General features: G+C 43.0%; 1 protein-coding gene across 21 annotated transcripts in view; it reads right to left on the bottom strand.

Moving 5' to 3' along the window:
• ptprda (protein tyrosine phosphatase receptor type Da) overlaps positions 1-23485 on the bottom strand; it is a 414186-nt gene that overhangs the window by 84858 nt on the left and 305843 nt on the right. For all 21 annotated transcript variants that reach the window (XM_087837434.1, XM_087837442.1, XM_087837449.1 and 18 more), the window contains one exon: positions 19559-19744. In XM_087837434.1, coding sequence (XP_087693560.1) covers positions 19559-19661 — 103 coding nt within the window. In that variant the 5' untranslated portion in view covers positions 19662-19744. The remainder of the gene's footprint in view (positions 1-19558; positions 19745-23485) is intronic.

The raw sequence follows: 23485 nt of genomic DNA, 5'->3' as shown, positions 1-23485 counted from the left end.
ACCACAAAGGGCCAATAACAGCAGCTGTTCCAACTTTGGGCCCATCACACCAGTGCCAGCTTTTTGAAATCTTGCGCTTTTACCTGTGAATGTTAGATTCAAACACGTAATAAACCATAATTGTCTGAAATCTTATAATAGCTTAATTTACTGAGTGAGGTGTATAGTACAACTGGCTCATTTTGGCTCATTTTTCATAAAGATATCAGTTACTAACTACATCAAAGTTTTCATATCCGTATATATGAAAATGCCACGGCATTGTCCAAAAGAATCATCATTTGTAATTAGTTTGCCTTACATTAACTTAGCAACATACCCGATAGCAGGATAACACATTAGCTGTGTCTTAGTGGATTGTTTCTGTCAGCTACACATTATTAATATGTCGCCAACTAAACTGCATGCAGTAAATCTAAGATGAAGTCTTTGAATTCTTAATTGCGAACCCCTGAAGAAAACAGTTGAGCTTGTATGAGTGTGTGTGTGTGTGTGTGGCAAAGTCTTTGAAGAGCTACAGATGGGAAACAAATGAGGGCGGGTGGTATCAGGGTCAGTCTTGCGAATGAGGGTTTTTGACTTGGAAGCAAACAGTGCAATGTCACCCCAGGAGCAAAAAAACACCAACCCCCAGGGGGCGTAATTAAAATAATCCAGTAAAATGAAGTGCTTCAGATCACTTTGGAAAGACTCTTTCTTGATGTGTGCGCGTGTGGATGTGGCGATGATTCATGGGGAGGTGTAAAGAGTATATGTGTATGTGTGTCCATGTGTCTGTTTACATTGACTGTGCGCTACCAGAGTCTCTGATTTTAGAGTATTTGTATTTACCATAATCATAAGCCCGCTGCCACACATATCTGTGCAACGTGGCGCAACATCGCACTTCTGCTTCCATAATATTTTGCTTTTATTTTTGTCCAAACTTTGAAACTACTCTCAGGTTTCCATTGAACTGCTTGCATGTTGCGATTACCCCCCAAATAATTGCTTTAACCTTGGAAATATTTGCATCACTTTAAAGTTAAAATGAACACGATCAAAGTGATGAAATTACACAACCAATCACTTTTTTTAAATGAAAGAATGAAGACAAACAATATAAAAGAACACTAAAAAAAAAAAGTTATTTGCTTTCTGGGAATATAAAACAAAAAAAGCTTTTTCTGAGTTTGCCTATATTATAGCCTTTCATATTTGTTTTGATTTAATGGAATATTGTGCGGTGAAGGCACATGAAAAATCTGGAGTAGATTTTTGATGATTTGAAGCCTCCGCAGGGCATGAGACTATTGGGGGCCGCAAATGTGGCCTCTGGACTGATGGAGTTGGTTACCCTTCCCTTCTTAGTCCTTTTCACCCTTCGCCAAACTGAGCTTCAGTTGACAGAGTGAGAGAGTACACAAAGGCGCCACCCTCAAGTGCAAATGTTTGCTGGCAGTAATGGGCTTTAGTCCACTAGGCGAGTAAATGTGGGAGTTTTTTTTAATGTGTGCTTTAAGTGTATGTACATAAGTGTGTGAACAGAAATACTGTACAGACTACGTTTATTTGTGCATCCAGACATAAGTGCATACTTGTGTATTTTTCACAATACAGCTGAAGTGTTTACACCGCTGTTCTAAGTTAACAACTGGAGTACTTCCTTGTACCCTCTGTCTATTTGTATAATAGCAGCAGACATTAAAGCAAAAAACATCCTTTTTGCAAGGATGGAAAGGTACCACCTTAAAATCAGTACAAACAGGACCGAGACAGTAATCAGGAGGCCATGCCCCTAAAATGATGCCAGGGACTGTGCCCTACTTGGACAATCTTTTTCTGAAAAACAGATGGGCAAGTGCCTCCAACTCGTCACAAGGGTTATCAAATGAAGCCAGGGCTTCTGTGAAAGCTCAGACTGTGCATAAGAAAACAAACAAACTGAAAAAAAAAACTTATTCTTTGGCACAAAACTGCAAGACTAACTTCGATAAAGATCATTAAAAAGAGCCCTGATGAATATTGTGGGGACATTCTTTGATCGCACGATGCCAAGATGAATTTGTTCGGCTCAGATGAGGCCCAGTGTATCTGGCACGAACGTTAGCCAGGACTACCACAGTGAATACATAATCCCAACAGTGGAAGTGTGATGCAATGAGCAGGGGCACAACCAAGGGGGGGCCAGGGAGGAACTGGCCACCGCTAAAATTTTCTCTCTTTTTACCTCTATTTGACAACAGCGTAATAAAACTGGAAATTTTGTTTTTGTTGTGTCACCCTAATATTTCTAGTGGCCCCCCTAGGCAAAACTTCTGGAGGCTCCCCTGTCAATGAGGTTGCATGAGTGCAAAAACAGGTGTCGGGGGATAAAACCAAAAGACAACAGCACAAATCCCAGTGAACACACCAAGGTAATGCTTAACAAGATGACTCAACTTTCCCAAAGCCTGGCAGAAAAAGAATATTCCAGATAATAATGATCCGAAACAGACTGCCAAAAATTATGAGAGTTTCTAAAGAGGGGAAAAAAGTAGAAACTATGACCAGGCCAAGTGTGTTGCCTGACTTGAATTAAACTAAAGACATTTGTTATACTCGTATCCTCCATACTGAGAATTTTTTGCCATAAAAGTTCATATCTGGAACTTTAAATATATTCAAATATGATAAATAATGTTTGAATACCAGGATCGAAATGTGCTTTGGCTGTTGCTGCCAGATTCCATTGTGGAAAAAGTTTTATCCAAGTTTCAAATCTGCTATTAATTTGTTTTTCACTCTTATCTGAATCATTCTAACAGCGCAAGTGGGTATCGACTGGAGTTATTTTATTGTGGAGCAGTGAAACCGCCAAGGAGCGAGAGATAAAGTTAAAAGCCGGTGGCATTGTCACAAAATGCCACGAGGTACTATGATTCTCGGTAAGTAATGACTTCATTTGTCTTCTCACATTGATTAAAAGATAAATAGTAAGCCTACAAATTGACTTGGCGTGAACATCGTGAATACTCCAGGAAATCTAGTGCACTTGAGGGTTTAAAGTGTGAGACTTGTCAAAGTGAGGAGGACAGAACTGATGGGGAGGTAGTCGGTCACGTCAAACAAGGGTCCTTTATAATGGCGTGAAACGGGAGTTATCCAACGCATCGCACGGATACCATTCAAGTGTAAGATCTCATAAGGATGTAAAGTATCTGCAATTAATAGTCAAAGTCGCAAACTGCATCCATAATTGTCGGGACTAGCGTAGCTTTCTGCATATGAATAAAACTCGGATGTGGCTTGTAAATGAGTCTCCCTTAACACTTGTGTATCTAAAAAGTACTGACATCACTTCAGCACGCATCTCATTGAATGAGATATCAGCGCTAATGCAGTTTTATCCACTCATTCATCCCTGTATGAGAGGCTTTTTCCTTCCATTCCTCTCTCATGCTCACTTCCCCCCCTCATCCATTTTTATAGTAATCATCATACATTAGTATAGATGGCTTTAAGAATAAACGAATCCGATGTAATGTAGTGTATTCACCAGTGAGAAACCATCCGGAAAGTTAATACAGTAGAGAAAATGCAGCATTATAAGGAGAAAAAAGAAAAAGAAAAACAGGTCTGCGATGAATGTTGTTTGCCTTTAAAGGAGGCCTAAAACCTACGTTTGTGTAATGTACCGGTAAATAGCAGAAGAATTATGTTTATAGCAGAGTTCTCCTTGTGTTTTTGGAATGGATATTTTCACTCTGCAGCATGTAAGGCGAGTGCGCCGCCATTAATCATTCCACAGGTGCGGCAGCACTGTCAGAAGCCATACGTCCCTTTGCCTTTCCAACCTGGGTGGAAAGTAGAATGGAAAGGAAAAAGGAGGGAAGGAGGGTTGGCGGCTGGAGGTGGAGGGTGAACACATCCCTAAAAACAATTTCACTTCCTCTTCTTCCTCTGCACTGGATTTGTCAGTAAGGGGGGTTCGAAGTCCAGATTAATTAGATCCATTTTGTGGTCCATCTTTGTTTTTGTTTTTTTTGCTTTGTTTTGTTTTTTTCCCGCCACTTCCATGGCTCTTTTCTTTTTCTTTGTCTTGCCTACAGTCCTTACTGCCATCCCAGCGCCATTTATCACGTTGCCATCTCGACAGTGCCTTCCCCCTTCCTTGCTGGGAAGCCATTAGAGCATCTCTGCATCGTGGCGGCCAGATTGCATTCCGGTCCCCGCTCGCGACATTTATCATCTTTTGTCCTAAGTTTTTATCTGCCCCTGCCCTGTGTGAAGCCCTATCTGCAATGCCCACTATAATGAAACACTGGGAGGTGAGGCTCAAGTAAATAACCTAATTAAACCTAGCAAACAGGGACAAAGGGGGGGAAAAAAATTCACAAAAGGCCTTTGTGAGAATGCCAGAGGAGGAACACTCACAGATGGCAGCGAGGAAGTCGAAGCAGCGACGTGGCACACGGCCCATACCACCTTCTCATCTCAGTATTTATAGTACTCCTACTGGTGCTGTTGTTTGTCCAAAGATGTCCTCTTTACGTGATTTGGATCAACGCAGAATGACAGTTTATATTTAGACCGGTGATACGCTGATTACTCGTCAGGGATCGGGTTTGTAAGACAAGAAATGTCCCTGTAAAGCAAGGGGATATATCTGTGATAAGGACCCAAAGCACTGAGTAATGGGTCCTAAGAGAAAATCTATCCTCCCTTCTCACTCGCTTTCACTCCTCCCTCTGAGTCTTAGGCAAAAAGTCGAGCCAGCTCTGATTGGTCTCATTAGGGACAAAACGAGGAATACTAATCATCAAAATTATCGACGGCACCCCTGCAAACAGTATCGAGTCAATGCAGTAAAATGTCAGGAGGGCATTAGTGGACAATTATTAATCCATATCAAGCTGGGGTGGACAATTTAATTATCACCTAATCAATATTTCCAGATCTTGTACAGATGTAGAGCAGTGACTCGATGGATAGATCTGCCTTTTGAGAAGCCCTTTATTGGATTAAAAAAAAAAGGCAGCTGGGAACAGTAGTAGGGTGGCAGTAAACAAGAAAGCGCTTCTCTGCATGGCTGACCCAGGGCACACATTACAGCTTCTTCCACTGCACATGGATACTTTAGGGAAAATTCAGGGCCTGATTTTTTTGTTTTTTCTGGGCACACACAGACACCTTGGATGCTTTTTTTTTGGTTTTGTGCTCATAATTTGACCCATGCGTTTTTCTTTTTGGTCTAATCTTGTTATCTCAAGCAACCTTGACCAAAGACGAGGCTCCGTTTGTGTTTATTGGAGCCTCTAACTTTATCATAACCTCGCTAAGCTCAGAAAGCCACAGGAGCGGTGTGCTGACTGCATTTCCTTTTATTTTTTTTTTAACAATCCCCAGCCCCGTGTCATTATTTGTGCAGCTCTTACTAGTAATTTGTTGCCATATTGTGTCATTGCCAGTAATGTTGCTTACTTTCTGCTGGTACTCTCTGTTTTCTCAGTGCAGCCTGAATAATTACTCTCATTGTACCTGAAACAAACTATCTCAAATATTGTCAGTCAAGGCTTTTGTGGGAGTGATGAGACAAAATGAATGCTGTGTAACAGGCCCTCGTGGATTTCAAAGACGCCGCACAATGAGCCACGGCAAAACAAAAGTGGCTGTCTTCTATGAGATAGCAGTCATCTGAGATAAGAATACCCTCCCGTGGTTTGCTTTTGCTTTTTTTTTGTTTGCTATTATTGTAACTCTCCGTCTCCATCCCCCCGAATCACTTCAGCCACTACACAGCCTACTGATTACTACAAAGTCGCCTGGACCTTGGTTATTTTCACTATTTACTGCCTTACTGCGTGTTGCCGTGGATTATTATTTTGGCGTAAGGCTGCATTTTCAGAGCACTCTTCCCCCCCTCACCCAGCACACATTATAAACCTGCAGTACTCTTATCTTTTTCCTGTAATGCTTCAGCGTCTGTCCGCCATAATGCCGCAAGCCGAGAGGACCGCGAGCCAAAGTGCTTCTCTTTGTGCAAATGCTGTAAATAAAAACTCTCTTGGTTCACACAGTGTTGACTCTGAGCTCCGATGGAAGTTGGCTGGAAGTTAAATGCGGTGGCGCATACTTTCGAGATGAAAGTCAACTTTTTTTTCTTTGCTTTTTATTGTGTATGACAAGAGACTTGAAATAAGATCAAAATGTGACATTCAATCCCAACTGCAATATCTTTAATCTGTTTACCTTTGACTTTCATTACCAAATTTCAGATCCTTAGAAAAAAACGAAAAAAAAAGAGTTGAGATCATTTCATAAGATGCTGAGAACCTAATCATATCGGCGGGATTAGAGTTGTAGGCTCCAGGATTACTTTTTGAAAATTATCTCTGAGCTTTGTAAAGGAAAAAAAACCTCACTAAGCAGTGAAGAACTATAAAAGAAATCCCTGTAACTTGTATTAGCCTCCCCTTCACTTCAGTCCTATCACCTCATCTGGTTCAAATGCCTTTGAAAGTCAATCCATCCATTCTTTTAGTTAATCGTCAACTAAGCTCTTTTCTCTCCCGTAGCTTTATTTTCTGTCGCCCAACTTGTAATCTCTCAGCATCCATGGCATTTTGACATTAGCACACTGTACAAGCAGCACATTGATGTGGCAGGCATGGGTCGGCAGTACTGCCCATCTCTTGGTTCCATTAGGTGTCTAGCATGCATGTGTGGAGAACATGCTTCTTTTATATACATGTATGCCACAGAGACAGTGAATATGTGTAATTCAACCCCGCGCAGCAGCTACTTTTACCATCTTATGCTTTAGGAATGGGTGCTAGGATTGTGGAATGTGTTGCGAGCCAACAAACTACCATTGCCTGCACACTGTTTGCACAAAGATTACACCTGTTAGGGTTTATTTTCACTTTAAAATAGACAAAACAGGTGAGCCATTGGATTCAAATGAAGCAATCACAGGAAGACCACTTTGCAGCCTCAAAATGAACAAACAGGTGAGGGTAACAGATGCTATCAAATGATCAAGAAACATTATCTGTAACTACAGTATATACAGGATGGACGGGTGGAGGATTAAGGCACTTGCTTTGTTTTGCAGACAGACAATGCCTGCCTCAAGTCGTAGTCATGAGAATCTCCCCCTATGTCTGTGTACAACTCTGACATCTCACTCAATGTAGCAAAACCACCATGCTGTGCTATTTAGCGTTTGGGTTTTCCATATTAGTTATTTACCAAGTTGAATACTCAAAGAGACAAACCACTAAATTAGCTAAATAAAATCCCAAAAAATCTCACTGAAGAAAGAAAAAAACAATCTTGGCCAACAGGGACCAAACCCCAGGGAGTGTTTTCATTCATCTGAATATATTTACTATAGGACTATTCACATAGCCAGATGCAAACCTTCATAGTATGTGCAAAACATTACAGTAGTTACAAAAATAGGGATAATTAAATTCTTTTCAGTATTTAATTTCTGGCTTTTCATGCAAAGACTCTTAAATTTTCTATTTAACTGGTTCATTCTGTGGCACTTTGCTACCTGCTAACTCATTAGCGTCTCATGTCCTCATTCGCCTCGCAACCATCCAGATACACAAATAAGGATTTGATGGCAAAACTAAAGCCTATTGTTCTTGAATGTTTCTCCGTGAATCCCAGCAATGAGAGGGAAAGCATGCGCAATTAAATTGTGCCATTTAATGAAAGGTGACAACAGATCGCGCACTGTGTGCGATTTCTGTCCCACCTGGGCACGGGCAGGGAGAAAGGTGAAGGGGTGTAAGGGGATCGTTGCGAGGTGCTCTGATCTGATTTTTCTGCGCTCTGAGACGCATGAGTAGGAGAGCGGGAAAATCTTATTTGGAAAGTGTACTTAATGAAATCCATGTAGGCACAAATCCTGACATCACAGAGCACACTCTGTGCCGTCTTGTACCGACTATCAAGACGGAGGGAAAAGATAAAAGTGCAGGAATGCGAATGAGGTTGAATTTAGGAGGACTAAAGCAGTCCACCATGTTTTGATGAAATATTCCGGACTGCTTGTTTACCTTAATGGGGTTTGTAAAAGCTAACAAGGTCCCGCCTTTTGACTCAGGATTCCACGGTCATTCCAGCCTCTTTGTTGTACATTAATTATCTGCACTTAACTTGAAATATCCTTCATCATGACTCAAGTGATGGGGGTGATTGGGGTAATTAATTAGCTGATGAGAGGGTGATGAATGACATGAAAGATGGCACCAGGGGAGTATTAAAACTAAAGGGAAACAGACTGGTTATGGATGTTATGATGAATGCTGTCTAAACACTGCATAAATGTCCAGGGACCCGTCTGTAATTGTGTGTGTGTGTGTGTGAGAATACATATGATGTGATGGGCACTTAGAGTGCTCCACCATTAGAAACAAGAGCTTGGCTCAGGCTCAACTTGAAAAGCCTATGGGTCTTGCTGTGGCGTGAGAGCATTTTCACCTCTCAATGGAGGCTTTCACTCTCATTTGCCATAACTAATAAACCACACTAAAGCAGTGTGTCACAATAAATCTCAGCTCCTCAAATGGCATGACTCATTTGCCGGTGCAGAGGAGCCAAAGAGGGAGAGAGAGAGAGTGTGTAAGGCGCAGGGCGTGTGAGCCGGTGTGCGCGAGAGTGAGTTAATGAGTGAGCGAGCGCGCAAACAAGAGAGAGGGCGGAGTGACAGGAAAGACTGACAGATGTAGTGTGTTTGAGAGGGTATTAGGTGAGAAAGATGGCTCTCCTAAGACGGACTTTGAGCACTCACTCCATCACAGCGCTGAATGTAAATCAGCTGTGACAGGAGGAGCTCGGGGCATAAAGATTTCCCAATCTGCATCACGCTTTGGTGAGTGCTGTAGGTAAGAAGGTTGGGATGTAAGCTTTTTGGCTAGGACTGAAAGATCGCCCGGAGGCGCTTCATGGAGATGAATGGTTTAGACCATTAACCCCACTGCAGAATCCCAACACACCCCCGAGGCACACGAATGTGCTGCACTGAGATCAGTGCAACGTGTCGCACACTCAGGACCCCCCGGTGTGAGACCAAAGCGCCAGCCTAGGGCTTGGTGTTACCCCCCCCCGTGTGCACACACGCGCCCAAACCACACGCAATTCTGAAGTGGGGAATTCAAAAGTGATTGTTTCCCTCACAAGTCAGGGATGGGAGTGTTTCAACAAACAAATGAATGAATTTAGCAACATTTATTTCCATTTTTCATGTGTAGTGGTTAACACAGTCGCAGGAACAAACAAAAGATCCCAAATTAAAGGGCAGAAGGATAGGCCCAGCCTAAGGAGGTCACATGCTAGTGTACTCCTCGTGCTCATCCCAAGCCTGGATAAATGGGATGGTTGGGTCAGGAAGCGCATCCGGTATAAAAGCTATGCCAAATCAAATACGCAGATCCATCTGCTGTTACTACCGCTTGGGAATTAAGTGAGCAACCAAACAAAAGTGCAGATTTTATCTTCAGAGATATTTTCAACAATTTACTGAATGACATGTAAATCCTGTCTCTGCAGCACAGTCATACTGTACACCATTGATTTCTATGTACTGCTTATGACGTACAAATTAAACACAGGATTTTGGATGAGTTTGGTTGTGAATGATGCATACTTTTGTTTATGTAAATCGCAAAGTTTTGGTAATCACCAAATTATCATCACTGGCCTGATTTGCTAGTGCAAAATTGATGAACAAGTCATGAATGTGGAGCAGATGAAGCAACCTTTTAGCCAAATGTACTGCATTAAGTAAACATGTATCCAGAAAAGTGCTCATTTCCAGCTTCATGATTTTTTTAATTCTTGGACTCTGTAAGAGGAGATTTGCATGACTCAAAGTTCAAAAATAATGATCTCACACTGGGCTTTGGTGCACCCCAGAATGATTATAGTTTTGTGTTGTCTAATTAGTTGCCTTTTTTATTTATTTAAAAAAATTTTTTTGAGGTTTTGTTGTTTGTTCAGTTCGCTTTAGTTTCAGTTCATTTTTCCAGGGTAGTTAATTTCCATTTAGTTGTCATTGTTTGACAAAGTTTACTTCTAGTTTAGTTTTGAATAAGTTTTAATCATTATAAAATTGAGTCTTATTAGGGGTAAATTTAAAAAATTCAAAACAGATATGCCAATTTTTGACAGCAAATAACCCACAATTATGTGGAGACCCAGTCTGGTTTATTTTAGCTTATTCAATTCCATCTTATTTCATTTATACAGCACCACATCACAACAACAGTCACCTTAAAGTGCTTTATATTGTAACCCTTCAATAACATAGAGAAAACTCTAACAATCAGTCAAACCTTTATGATCAGGCACTTGGCGACAGTGGGAAGGAAAAACTCCCTTTTAACAGGAAGAAACCTCTGGCAGAACCTTGGTAAGGGAGGGGCAGCCAATCGTAAGATAAGAAGGTTTAAGATTAGGCTTAAAACTTTCCTTTTTGCTAAAGCATATACTTAGGGCTGGATCAGACGACCCTGAATCCTCCCTTAGTTATGCTGCAATAGACATACAGTGGGGCAAAAAAGTATTTAGTCAGCCACCGATTGTGCAAGTTCCCCCACTTAAAATGATGACAGAGGTCAGTAATTTGCACCAGAGGTACACTTCAACTGTGAGAGACAGAATGTGGAAAAAAAATCCATGAATTCACATGGTAGGATTTGTAAAGAATTTATTCGTAAATCAGGGTGGAAAATAAGTATTTGGTCAATAACAAAAATACAACTCAATACTTTGTAACATAACCTTTGTTGGCAATAACAGAGGTCAAACGTTTACTATAGGTCTTTACCAGGTTTGCACACACAGTAGCTGGTATTTTGGCCCATTCCTCCATGCAGATCTTCTCAAGAGCAGTGATGTTTTGGGGCTGTCGCCGAGCAACACGGACTTTCAACTCCCGCCACAGATTTTCTATGGGGTTGAGGTCTGGAGACTGGCTAGGCCACTCCAGGACTTTCAAATGCTTCTTACGGAGCCACTCCTTTGTTGCCCGGGCGGTGTGTTTTGGATCATTGTCATGTTGGAAGACCCAGCCTCGTTTCATCTTCAAAGTTCTCACTGATGGAAGGAGGTTTTGGCTCAAAATCTCATGATACTTGGCCCCATTCATTCTGTCCTTAACACGGATCAGTCGTCCTGTCCCCTTGGCAGAAAAACAGCCCCATAGCATGATGTTTCCACCCCCATGCTTCACAGTAGGTATGGTGTTCTTGGGATGCAACTCAGTATTCTTCTTCCTCCAAACACGACGAGTTGAGTTTATACCAAAAAGTTCTACTTTGGTTTCATCTGACCACATGACATTCTCCCAATCCTCTGCTGTATCATCCATGTGCTCTCTGGCAAACTTCAGACGGGCCTGGACATGCACTGGCTTCAGCAGCGGAACACGTCTGGCACTGCGGGATTTGATTCCCTGCCGTTGTAGTGTGTTACTGATGGTGACCTTTGTTACTTTGGTCCCAGCTCTCTGCAGGTCATTCACCAGGTCCCCCCGTGTGGTTCTGGGATCTTTGCTCACCGTTCTCATGATCATTTTGACCCCACGTGATGAGATCTTGCGTGGAGCCCCAGATCGAGGGAGATTATCAGTGGTCTTGTATGTCTTCCATTTTCTGATGATTGCTCCCACAGTTGATTTTTTCACACCAAGCTGCTTGCCTATTGTAGATTCACTCTTCCCAGTCTGGTGCAGGTCTACAATTCTTTTCCTGGTGTTCTTCAAAAGCTCTTTGGTCTTGGCCATGGCGGAGTTTGGAGTCTGACTGGTTGAGGCTGTGGACAGGTGTCTTTTATACAGATGATGAGGTCAAACAGGTGCCATTCATACAGGTAACGAGTGGGGGACAGAAAAGCTTCTTACAGAAGACGTTACAGGTCTGTGAGAGCCAGGGATTTTCCTTGTTTGAGGTGACCAAATACTTATTTTCCACCCTGATTTACGAATAAATTCTTTACAAATCCTACCATGTGAATTCATGGATTTTTTTTTCACATTCTGTCTCTCACAGTTGAAGTGTACCTCTGGTGCAAATTACTGACCTCTGTCATCATTTTAAGTGGGGGAACTTGCACAATTGGTGGCTGACTAAATACTTTTTTGCCCCACTGTAGGCTGCCGGGATTCCCATGATGCATTGAGTTTTTCCTTTTCAGCACCTTTCTCACTCAACATGTGTTAATAGACCTCTCTGCACTGAACCATACTTGTTATTAGTCTCTGTCTCTCTTCCACAGCGTGTCCTTCATCCTGTCTTCCTTCTCTCACCCCAACCGGTCGCAGCAGATGGCCCCGCCCCTCCCTGAGCCTGGTTCTGCCGGAGGTTTCTTCCTGTTAAAAGGGCGTTTTTCCTTTCCACTGTCGCCAAAGTGCTTGTTGTTTTTTATCTCTCTATGTATTATTGGAGGGTCTACCTTACAATATAAAACGCCTTGGCGCTGTATCACTAAAATCAAATTGAATCTGCTGTGACCGGTTAGGAGTGAAGAGAGGGAGACAGGACAAAATATGCACTGTTGATCATTTCACGTCATTAAGTTCTTTCTATTTTCATTTTTGAAGCCTAGTTTTTATTGTTACTTCAAGACTAACATGAAAATAAGTCTCAGTATGATAACCTTCGTGCCACCCCCACAGTTCAAGCAGCTGTTTTAGCCTCCTGTTCCAGCTCTTTAACTTTCATCTTATCAACAGCCTCTTGCAAACAAAAGATTTGAACAGCCTGTGGTTGGGGGCAGAGCTGTGTGCTCAGATGACCACATAATGGACATCTCTCTCTATTAACAAGTCAATCTAAAGTTGGGAGATAAATCAGGTAGCATATGGGGAGCAGACAAACTCCAGCATGTGTTGGGAACATTATGACTCAAATCCACATGGAACCATTTTCACTTCTCTTTTCTACTTAAAAGACTTGAGTATGATTTTCTGTACTGTGAGTATAAAAGCATCTTTAGTAAGATTGTTTTGTTCTCTCCCCTTCACCTGCACACTGCAGTAAAACATCATCTGGTCTGTGAGCGCTCGTGTATTTCAGACTTGACTAGCCGAGTAATCCCATCGCCGCAGCTACGGCATCAATCCATTAATTGCACTGTCACTGTGGCAATGTCATGAAACACCTGCATTGTTATACAGTTCACTGGCACAGTGTGTGAAGGGTGATCAGATTTTAGTACGTGCGCCAGCAAAGCCCGAATCGTGCCAAGCGTAAGCCCGGCAGATGCAGAACAGCTGGCATTGTGTTCGTCTCACCGGCTGATCCCGGCTTCAAAGACGTGCTACGAGGTACTCTTTCAATGAGAGTGTGTGCGCATGAGGGAGAGAAAGGGAGAGCAATTGTGTAAGAATCAAAACAAAAAAAAAAACTACCATGACACACCGTGTTAACGTGGCCCTCTATTGTTTTGCTGACACCATAAACGCTCAACGGACAGATAAGGAGGCGCCAGGTTGACTGAAATCCATACCATTTCACAGTATGACAGACCCTGTCGTTTCATGGCGAGGGATTCAAATCTATGGAATTATAAAAAGGGATTTGTGGAGTTTGTTGATTGCCACTCCAATGGATTTACAATTTGGATTAAGGTGCTTTTGTTCTGTCAATATTCCCACTCTGAGACGTGAATGGTACAGCATGCTTAATTTGCACCACCACTTTTTAGTCGGTTATTTTTTGAAGAAATAAGTGCACTCAGATGTGGCGTTACTAACCGTGGGGGCTAGCCTTTAATTACCTTCATCGGAGCCTGTACAACATCTCCATATAGCTTGTGATTATCTGCTTTTCTTGAGAGTGGGAGGGTCAGGGGTGTGATGAAAATTGCTTGGCTTTTGTGCGATTCTGTGGTCTAAGTGCGAGGCGAAATGACTGCGATCCATAGATGAGGCTAATGGCCTTAAATAATACACTTGGGCAAAGTTGCCGGGGAACTCGGCATCCACGGAGTTAATAATGGGCCTGATACAACCTTACACATAATTGCACATCACGTTGTTGACAAGGAGTTGGTACAGGCCTTTACAGCCAAAGAAAATGATAATGACTTCTTACTCGTTCAGTTCAACCTGCAAGCGAGCATCTTGCATTGCGCCGATAACATTGTTTTATCTCAGATTCCCAGCCTTGTCACAAGGTCTTCATCCAAACAACTAGATGGTAATTAAATGCTGGCACTCTCAGCCGAAGGTGTTCTCACCGCATTTATTTGAAGTGTGAACATGATGCATGCTCTCCCCTTGTAGATATCGACGCTAGTTTTTAAGGATGTACTGCGCTAAGATACGTTTTGAAATGAACGAGTGGAGCCAACAATGAGATTTCCACATGAGCAGCGTCCGGCAGAATGATGAACGAGGTGGTAGACTTGAAGAATTACAGTGATTTAAAGTTGGATCAAAACCCCCTCTGAGGGTACGGTTCTCCTCTTGCTTTGATGTCATTTCGTGCGGCTACACAAACATGTAACCTCGGCGCGCGCTTATTTGTGTGCCTAATTCCGCGTGTGCACCGCAGCGTGTAGGCTGCAGCTCTTAAAGAGTACATACTGTGCATTCACGTGTGTGCGTGCGCGCCCGGTTCCGTGGGTACGGGCGTAAAAGCGAACGGAATTGACTCAATTTAAATCAAATTAGCATGTAGGCAAATTAAGCAGACGGATTTAATTTGAGCTGTTGTAAATATGCTAATTTCAGTACAGCCCGCAAGCTTATATGCAAATACAATACTATTTTACAATAATTCATATTAGGCCAGGCATGCATAAAACACACATTACATCCTAACGTCATCTGGGGAATTGAGTATCATTAGCTTTTGTACTCCTAACAAGGTGAAGCTTTTTAGCTGGTATGTGAGGCGGGCGTATGCATTAGAACTTCTCCACTTATCTGTGTGCATCGCTGTTGCTGCTGCAGCTTTATTCACAACACTGTAACGCTCATAGGAATGACAGTGTGTCTTTGCGTGTGTGCATAACTAAGCGTGTGTATAGCTCGTCCAGCAGGCATGCCTCTAATTTTTTCGCATTCTGTTGCTGCATTACTACTAAACAGATGACACTTATACTCTCCTCTGCTGTCACAGTAGATACTGCTGGGTCATAACTTGCTTCTGCATTTAGTTGACTTATGGGGAAAGGACAGAATGCAAATCTACTAGCATGGAAACATGGCTGCCTTTAGATGTTGTTGTATTTAATTCTGCCCTTAGCCGCCCCCCATCAACTCCACTATGGCTTGCTTTTTTCACACTGCTGCAGCTCAGAAGAATCACCACATCAATAGATGATGTGCTGTTTTCCTCCCATGTGGTTCACCTTTGATTGCAGGCTCCAAAGGTTTGCACATACGTTAAGGTGCCTGTGGATGTTGTTAGTGCTTGGGTGGGCATGTTGCTCAATACTCGCGCGTGAGCGAGATGACGTTTGGGTGTTAACATCTTAATGTGTAAAGAGGACGGAGCCTTGTCGATATTCCTTTGGCGTGTTAAAGAGAATTGGGCTGGCTCGCTGCGACTCACCACGCCATCCACCAGCAATGAGGGCAATCAATTAAAACACTATTAGGCCCAGGGTTTGACGTGGTCCAACACAGCATGGGCTAGAAAATGTGTGAGTTGGGTTTCTCTACAGATGTAGTTGAGCAAATTTGCAGCTGAAATGCCAGCTGATTTTTTAACTCCACCAGGGAGGTTATGCTTTTGTGGTAGCATTCAGTTGCCTTGTCTTTCTACCTGTCTTTAAACACGACAGCTTGAAAGGTTCTGAATGAATTCTGGCGTCCATTAAAATTTGTCTCATATTCACCAAGGACTTTAAGTTCAACCTATTGATTTATTGGCTGAAAATGAATAAAAAGCCTGATAATTCAGAACCTATGAATCGTGCAAGTGTGCTGTGTATTGTCAACACATAGAAAGTAGTGTGTAAAAATGCAAAATATGATGTCACACTTCATGAACATTGATAGACTGATCTGAAGGTCACAGAAATAACAGTAATCTGTACATAACATATCAGCATATATGGAGTGATATATGGGGATTCTAAAAATGATGTTACTTTGAACATTTGACCTCTTCTTCAAGATCAGATGAGATCAAACTTTCATAAAATGTTTATATAGTTAGTTTGCATCCAAAATCATGTCACATTTGACCTCTGACCTCACTTTTACATTTCACAATCCACCTTTCGTTCAAGTTGACCCAAAAATGTATAAGTAAGTATTGTCAACAGAAAGAGGCTGAGCTGCCTAGTTAGCTAGAACACTACTGTACACTAACACTAAATAATAAGCTCCAATTATGCACAAATCAATCCCTATTATCCATAACCAACTCCCACATACTGTTATTAAAAGTGCAATCAAAGTAAACATCTGTTATGCTACCCTTATCAGATTTTTACTGCACTACAATCTTAAAAATACATTTAAAAAGAACAAATAAAACTAAACGAATATATATCAAATATAATACTGTTTCCCTTAAAGTAAATAGAGAGTGAGCTGTCTTGGGGAGACAACTAGGTTTTTGATGTCAGTGATGTGTGCTCATTGAGAAAAGAAAGATACAGTAAATTACTTCGCAATTTCCACATCTGTAGCTGAATCAGTTTAATGATTAAGCTACATATTATAAAGCCAACTGCTCTAAAAATACAGTAAAATATCACTCTTTGTCATCACAGTTGAGTTTTGAAACTGTTGTATATTACGATATGATTATAACATTATTACAGCAGTATGTTGTTACAATTACAGCACTATATTGTTGTCTATTTCTCTGTATATATTATATTGTGTTGTACATTATTTTTGTTGCATGAATGCCAGACTTACCAGCATTGAACTGTTATCTAATAGTTTGATGCTGGCAAATTCTTCCTCTCTGTAATCTAAGTTATATTGCTGGTTGACTTGATTTTTCTGTGGCCCAGTAGCAAAATCAAGCCCCACACCTTGTGGAGACACGAACCCGTCCAAACCTGGTTTGGTTTTGCTTCATATCTGTGTTGGGCTCATGCAGCAAAAGCTCTATCGAGTTAAAGGAGACCCGAGTTATTTAGTTCTGGTGCCCACACCAAAGTTTTAGCTTTAACTTCATCCCTGCGCAGGTGGAGATGTTTAATGCTCCAGGCTGTCCTCTCATCTCCAGTGAGTCCTGTTTGTATTACTGCTCAGTACAAAACAGAGAAATTGTTTGTTGCCTCTCTCGCACTTTGTCCCCCCTTGGCTCGCTGGGGACAATTATGTCCCCCGCTCCTCCCCCCTTCGAGCTATTGCCGAGCCCAATTTGCTACACAAATTAAACGGGAGGCATTTGAAGAGCAAGGGGAACAAGGTGAAGGAGAAAACAACAGAGAGCAACAGAGAGAAGGCCAAAGACACACAACATCAGACCGAACAGACCTGCACAGAGATAGGAAATACCCTTTTATATTTATTAAGAGAAGTGAATGTTTACTAGGAGTCCTTACTGTTAATTTTCTTAAAGAGTGCCCAACATGTGAGGTAGGACTGGCTCTAAGGCTCGTGCCATCTGTTGAACAGGCAGACTCAGCCATTTTCTGCACTCGTGTGTCTCATATCCTCCACCAGGTCCACAGCCTGAGGCTAGCTCACATCCAAATGGATCCAGAGCAGCAACAGTAGGGTTTTGGTGCTGAGGGGTTAGTCTGGAACAGACTAAACTGATGTGCACTGAGGTCCTCAGTGCACAGCACACATGCAGGGAGAGCCTTTGAGTGTCAGGGCTGGGCATGCAGAAGCATCGGCACAGTGGAGGAAATTAAGGAGCTTCCGAGTCGCTGGAAGGGGCTATTGCACGGCTTCCAAACAACAAGGGAAGAAGGTGGGGAAAAGACAAAGACGCTGGCGGGGGAAACAAAAAACAGAAAGGAAGAGAAAAAAAAAACAACATCAGAAAGAAAAAGCCAAAGTAAGAACTGAGGAGAAAATTGGCAAGAGAGCGATTAGGAAGAAAAACAATAGAAAGAAGCCGGGGAAAGAAAAGGAGCAAACACGTGCATGTGGGAGATCAGGCGGCGCAGGAACAGAAAGGAGCAAATATAAATCCCAGAGCTACAATGTACTGCCTGAAGTGGCTCTGCTTATGAGCAGCCATGTTTTCGCACACCTCGGCAGCAGACACAACAAGCACCGCGTCTCCGTGACCTCCCTCACTCCCACACACCCCTTCAGTCATTAGCAGGCAGGCGCTGTGGCTACCTCGTGATAAGTGTGTGTGTGTTTTGGCTTTGAAATGATGACCCCGCACAGCTGTTAAAGTAGGGTACGGGGGTAGCCGCAGCTGCTAACAACCACACAGCCAAATGAAGGGAATTAATCGGGGGGTGGGGGGGTTGCAGGGGAATGGCGAGCACTGAGGCGTCAAGATTTGGAATGTCTGGAAGTTTAACCGAGGCAGTTGTCTGAGGTTGTCTGAGCAAATGTTATGTGAATTCACACTACGCCGCGGAAGATGGGAGTTTGTGAAAAGATGGCTTCCGAAGAGCCCGCTCAATGGTAACGTTTATCGACCGTTAATGCCATTTTGGGAAGGTCCCATAATTAAATTGTGTCAATAAATCCCGGAGCTGCACATAAAGTCGGGGAATAAACGGAGAAGATGTTTTCAACTGTTTGCCTCTTCCCTGCTGAGAGACATATGTGGCTTGGGGGTAAGGGGGGGTTGGGCGCAGAATAGAAAAATAAAACACAGTGGAGCGGATTGCAGGGAACATTTCTCAAGCACAAAGTTGAAAATTTCGCCCATCAATTCCACTTTGCGTTGGCTCCGTTGTCTGTGACCTTGGATGAACGAGCCCTTCGTTCTGAGATATTCAGCTGAACTGAGGGGATTTCAGGCAGTGCAAAGGGAGCAATAAAAAATTTTATTCATCTCACTGTGACTCCAGTAGCTAATGATTCATGGATCTTAGTGTAAAAAAAAAAAAAAAAAAAAAAGGTGGTGGGGGATGATGTGGGGGAGGGGGAGGTGGTCTTTTGGTGTAGGACCAGAGCTCAATGAGGTTTGAAAACGGTTGTCACACGTCAATGGGCAGGTGTCTGATGTCAAGTAACTCAATTCCAAAGATTTCTCATTGCTAGATTCTTGGCTGAGGCGTGAGCGTTTCTGGTTTTTACTGCAGGAAGAAGTAGCTGGAAAATAAGGAGTTGAGATGAAGAGACTGATCATTGTGGACTAAAGGTGTGTGTGTGAAGGAGGCATAGACACAGTGGGAACAGTAAAATAGGACTGATGTAGGAGGGCCTGTTTTCTCATCACTGACTGGGATCGCTTTTTAAATATGTTTCAGGACATAAAAAATAACATAAATAATAACACATTATTAGACAAACAGTGTCGCTTACCCACAGGCCTGTGAAGTTTTTACAAACGCAGTACAGGAAGTATTTCTGCGCATGATGATGTTTAAACAAAAATGAAAGAGATGACTCAAAAAACAGTCCCCATCCCGTAACCAGCGGGACACCACACTCGAGGCCCGTGGGGAAAGGGGACGGTGTACTTACTTTGAGCGTCGGCGAGGTGGAGGAGCAGACCCAGGACAAGCAGCAGCGGCAGCAGCAGCGTGGGTCTGGCTCTGCGCATGGTGGGACAGCTTGGCACCAGCATGCTTTGGCAGCCTCGGTGGCACTGGCTCACAGAGCCCTGTGAGTCAGTCTGGTCTGATTTCTCAGATGCAGGGTATTCACAGCCTATGCGAGGCAAGGAGGGAAAGAAAGAGGGAGAAGGAAGGAGGGGATGAGGAGGGGGGGGAAAAAAGGAGAGAGAAAGAGAGAGGAGAATGAATGAAACAAAGCTGTTTGGCTCCACGGGTTTTATCTATTCCTGCACATTTCTGACATACCCCCACACAGCCTCGGCTGGAGCTGACAGAGGATAGGAAGAGCCTGATGTGCTCACAGGGTATGTTCTGACAGTTCTCTAAATGGAATAGTCACTTCACACAACGCGTGTGCACGTGTGCATGAGAAGGAGTGAGACGGAGAGTGCAAGCCATAGAGAGAGAGAGGGGGAGAAACCGCCCAGATGAAAGGGCGAGTTAATATGATTTTGTCTTCACAGCTCCGGTCACGAGAGCCAATTAAATACGCTCCATAATATGAGCACCTTCCAAGTCCACCTCAGATCAGCAGCGATATCTGTTTCACATAAGGAAGGCCTCGCTCCCATAAAGCAACAGCCAGGAAATGCAGTAATAATCCCGAAATGCAAAAGCGATTTTCCATTATTCAGTAAAACTGCTTAAACTTTTAACATCACTGGACATAAAAGTTGTCTGTAAACGACACTGTGCTATCTTGTACATGTTTGCTAAACCCGTTCATCTGTAGCCCATACACAACATTTCCATCAATTCTTTAAAAGCTCTAAGTGCCTATACAAAGTAGAGTAGCTTAACTTGGAGCCCATGTATGTATGTGTGTGTGTGTGTGTGTGTGTGTGTGTGTGTGTGTGTGTGTGTGTGTGGTTCAGTCTTTTATCCGTTTGCTGCACAAACAACAAATAAAATCTGTAAGACAGAGCGAGGAGCCGTTCATTCATTCATGTTTCAGCCTTTTATCTCAGGACCACTACATGGCTGTGAAAATCAATGTGATACAGTGAGCTAGTATTAGCCGCAGACCGGCTCCATCCCTTGTCATCCATTTGCTTAAGCCCGAGCTTGATCCTCAGTGATGGATGCTGTGCGGTAGTCTTCGGCTCATAACACGGCTCCCGGCTAATCCGAGTGTGTGAGCTTTGATGACACACTGTACCGCTGGTTAGCATCTTAGCTCGTCTGCCTGCATTGTTCGGCGGGAAGCCGCTGTTGTTTCAGCTGCGGTGGAGACTGGTGGAGTTGGATGCGCGCACGGTATGCGCACCGTGACATTTCAGACACTTTGTGCACCATGAGATCAAAAGCGCATCAGTTTTCGGATTGTCTTTGGTAACTGTGCACATAAAGGCTTTTGCTAGAAGTATTATTACGCTGGGGTGTTTATCTGCAGATTTGACCGCCACTCACTAGTAGGAAGCAAAGAAGGGAAAAAAAAGGGAAAAAACGCAGCCCCTAAGCCCAATCACTAGGCCCGATGATGACAAAGTACCTCATTTCCCTGTTACCAATCATCCTCTGTCTCGTTCTTAGCCTTCCCTCTTTCATTTCTGTGGGCTGTAAATGGCAGAAAAGACGGGAAGATAGCACACCTGTCACACTCGATTTGTGTTGGGGGGAGATAGACACGACTACCTGTCTCCAAGCACCGCGGGGCTAGTAGCGAATGCAAGAGCGGGGGGGACGGGTGGCAAAGGGAATCAATTTGAGGCAATTTCATCCCCGCTCACACCACACACACACACACACACACACACGCGCAAACAAAAATGTGTATGCATATAACATACATCTGAGAACACTAGACAGAATTTTCACATGAGCAGTGTTTGTAGCGACGATGAATCTGATTAGAATTAACTGGACTGAAAAGCCCCGAGCAGCGGCGCGAGGGGCTGGAGCTGCAGCGTGATCCATACGTGGCGCGGTGCGGCGTGCGGCCGTCTGTCTCCTCCGGTTATTGTTTCACGCATCTGCCCCTCCAAATCTAAGTGATAGCCTTTGAGTTAATTAATGAAGTGTGAATTTCCATAATGACACGACATTAGGTAGCACACAAGAAACAGTACTCGGCAGCCCTCCACTTCTCTGTTTGCACCCCGCATGCATACACACCCATTTGCACACACACACAGACACACACACGCTGATAGAGGCAAACAAAACCATCTGTATGTTGTGTAACCGCTAGTGAGACAACCAAGAGGCTACGCCATGTGAGTAAATAGAAGGAGAAGCTAATGTAGGCTAAAATGCACCCAGCGCAGTCATAATTTATACCAACAATGAAAGCAATTATAATTGGTGTTGATTTGTAGTGTTCATTTTTACAAGTAAACTGTGCTGCAGATTCCTTCCTAATGTGCTATGGGGGTGACGAGCCACCTGCCAGACCTGGCAGAAAGGCAGCAGTTTGCCAACTGCATTGTTAACTGACAATGGATTTAGCTTAAATACTGCAGATTTTTTTGATGTATTTTTTGGGAGTGGAAGCTTCTACAATTACATATACGGGCGTGCATGCAAATCCGCATCATCCTCTCTGTATGCATCAGTCGGTGTAAACCAACAGCATCACCTTTGATCGTTTCATCCTCAACGCGGCCATTCGGCGTCGCTCTGCGAATCTTCTCGTTCATATATTTGGTGGCACTGATGCTTGTCATTGAACATTTATTACAATGAAAAGGGGGAGAAAAAAAAAAACACCAACAGTCTTGTCTTTCTTCCTGAGCCCCCGGTGGTATTATTGTGTTCCCATTCAGTAGTGTTTCATTCAAAGGATTTTGCTGCTGATAGCAATCATGCATTATTAAACAAAGCCTGACAACATGCACAATGTTAATTAGAAAAAGGGTGGGGGCGTTGGGGGGGGGAGTGTGTGGCAAGAAAAAGAAAGGGGCCGTTGAGCTGTCTACTCTCTCTCTCTCCCTCCTTCTCCATGATCCTTATCAGAAATGTGAAAGAGAAAAGAGGGTGGGATGTTTATATTCTCCATAATGGCTGGGCTCTATTCTCATTTGAGCATGCCTGTTTGGTATTCTGGTCTATTTAGACAAGCAATATTATTAAGGCTCTAAAAAAACCAAAACAACAACAACAAAGAATCAGTCATATTTATCTCATATTCCAGCCATACTCCAATAAACTTGTTATAGGGACAAATGCAGGCAGAATAGTTTATGAGCTTCAAAAACAGCGTTTTCATAACATCGCCGTGTCTCTTGCGTGCTCTCCTCCACGTTTTACTGTTTTAGCGAACTCGATACAAACCAAAGGCCCAAACCGACGGTGCAATTTTTGATTATTTATTTGTTTTTTAACATTTTCAACATGAGCTTGAGCGTAGCATTTGGAGCGCATTATGCTCATCCCCAGCGCGAGATGACTAATTTCGCTTTGGTCTGCCCCGGAGAATGTTGAAATGGGGTGTTTTTAATTTCAGGCTCATGCACAAACTGAACTGAACTCGAAAGGAAACGGCAGACTCGTGGTATGTTATCCTAACAGACCAGAGCGGCCACAAAAATGCCACCAAATCTATTAAGGCCAATCCCTCTGTAATTAGCTCAACACATGCGAGGACAAAAGCACAGCGAAACTACGAAGGATCTGAACCGAACTGGACCGGGTTATAAAAAAGCAGTATCATACCCAGACAGGCACAGCCAATGAGAATGTGTTTCCTTTTACGAGGCAGGGCTTTCTATTTATCTTCAGACTGGCTAAGTAAAGAATGCAATAATTACCCTCCACAGCCACACTTTTAAGCTACAGTGATATGCAAGGCTGTGAGAACAGTGGGGTAAACTGCTATGTTATAACTGCACTGGTC

This window comes from Neolamprologus brichardi, chromosome 3 (assembly GCF_056152115.1).
Source record: "Neolamprologus brichardi isolate AB-2024 chromosome 3, ASM5615211v1, whole genome shotgun sequence".
Lineage (NCBI taxonomy): Eukaryota > Metazoa > Chordata > Actinopteri > Cichliformes > Cichlidae > Neolamprologus > Neolamprologus brichardi.
This window is presented reverse-complemented; position numbering and strand designations above follow the sequence as displayed.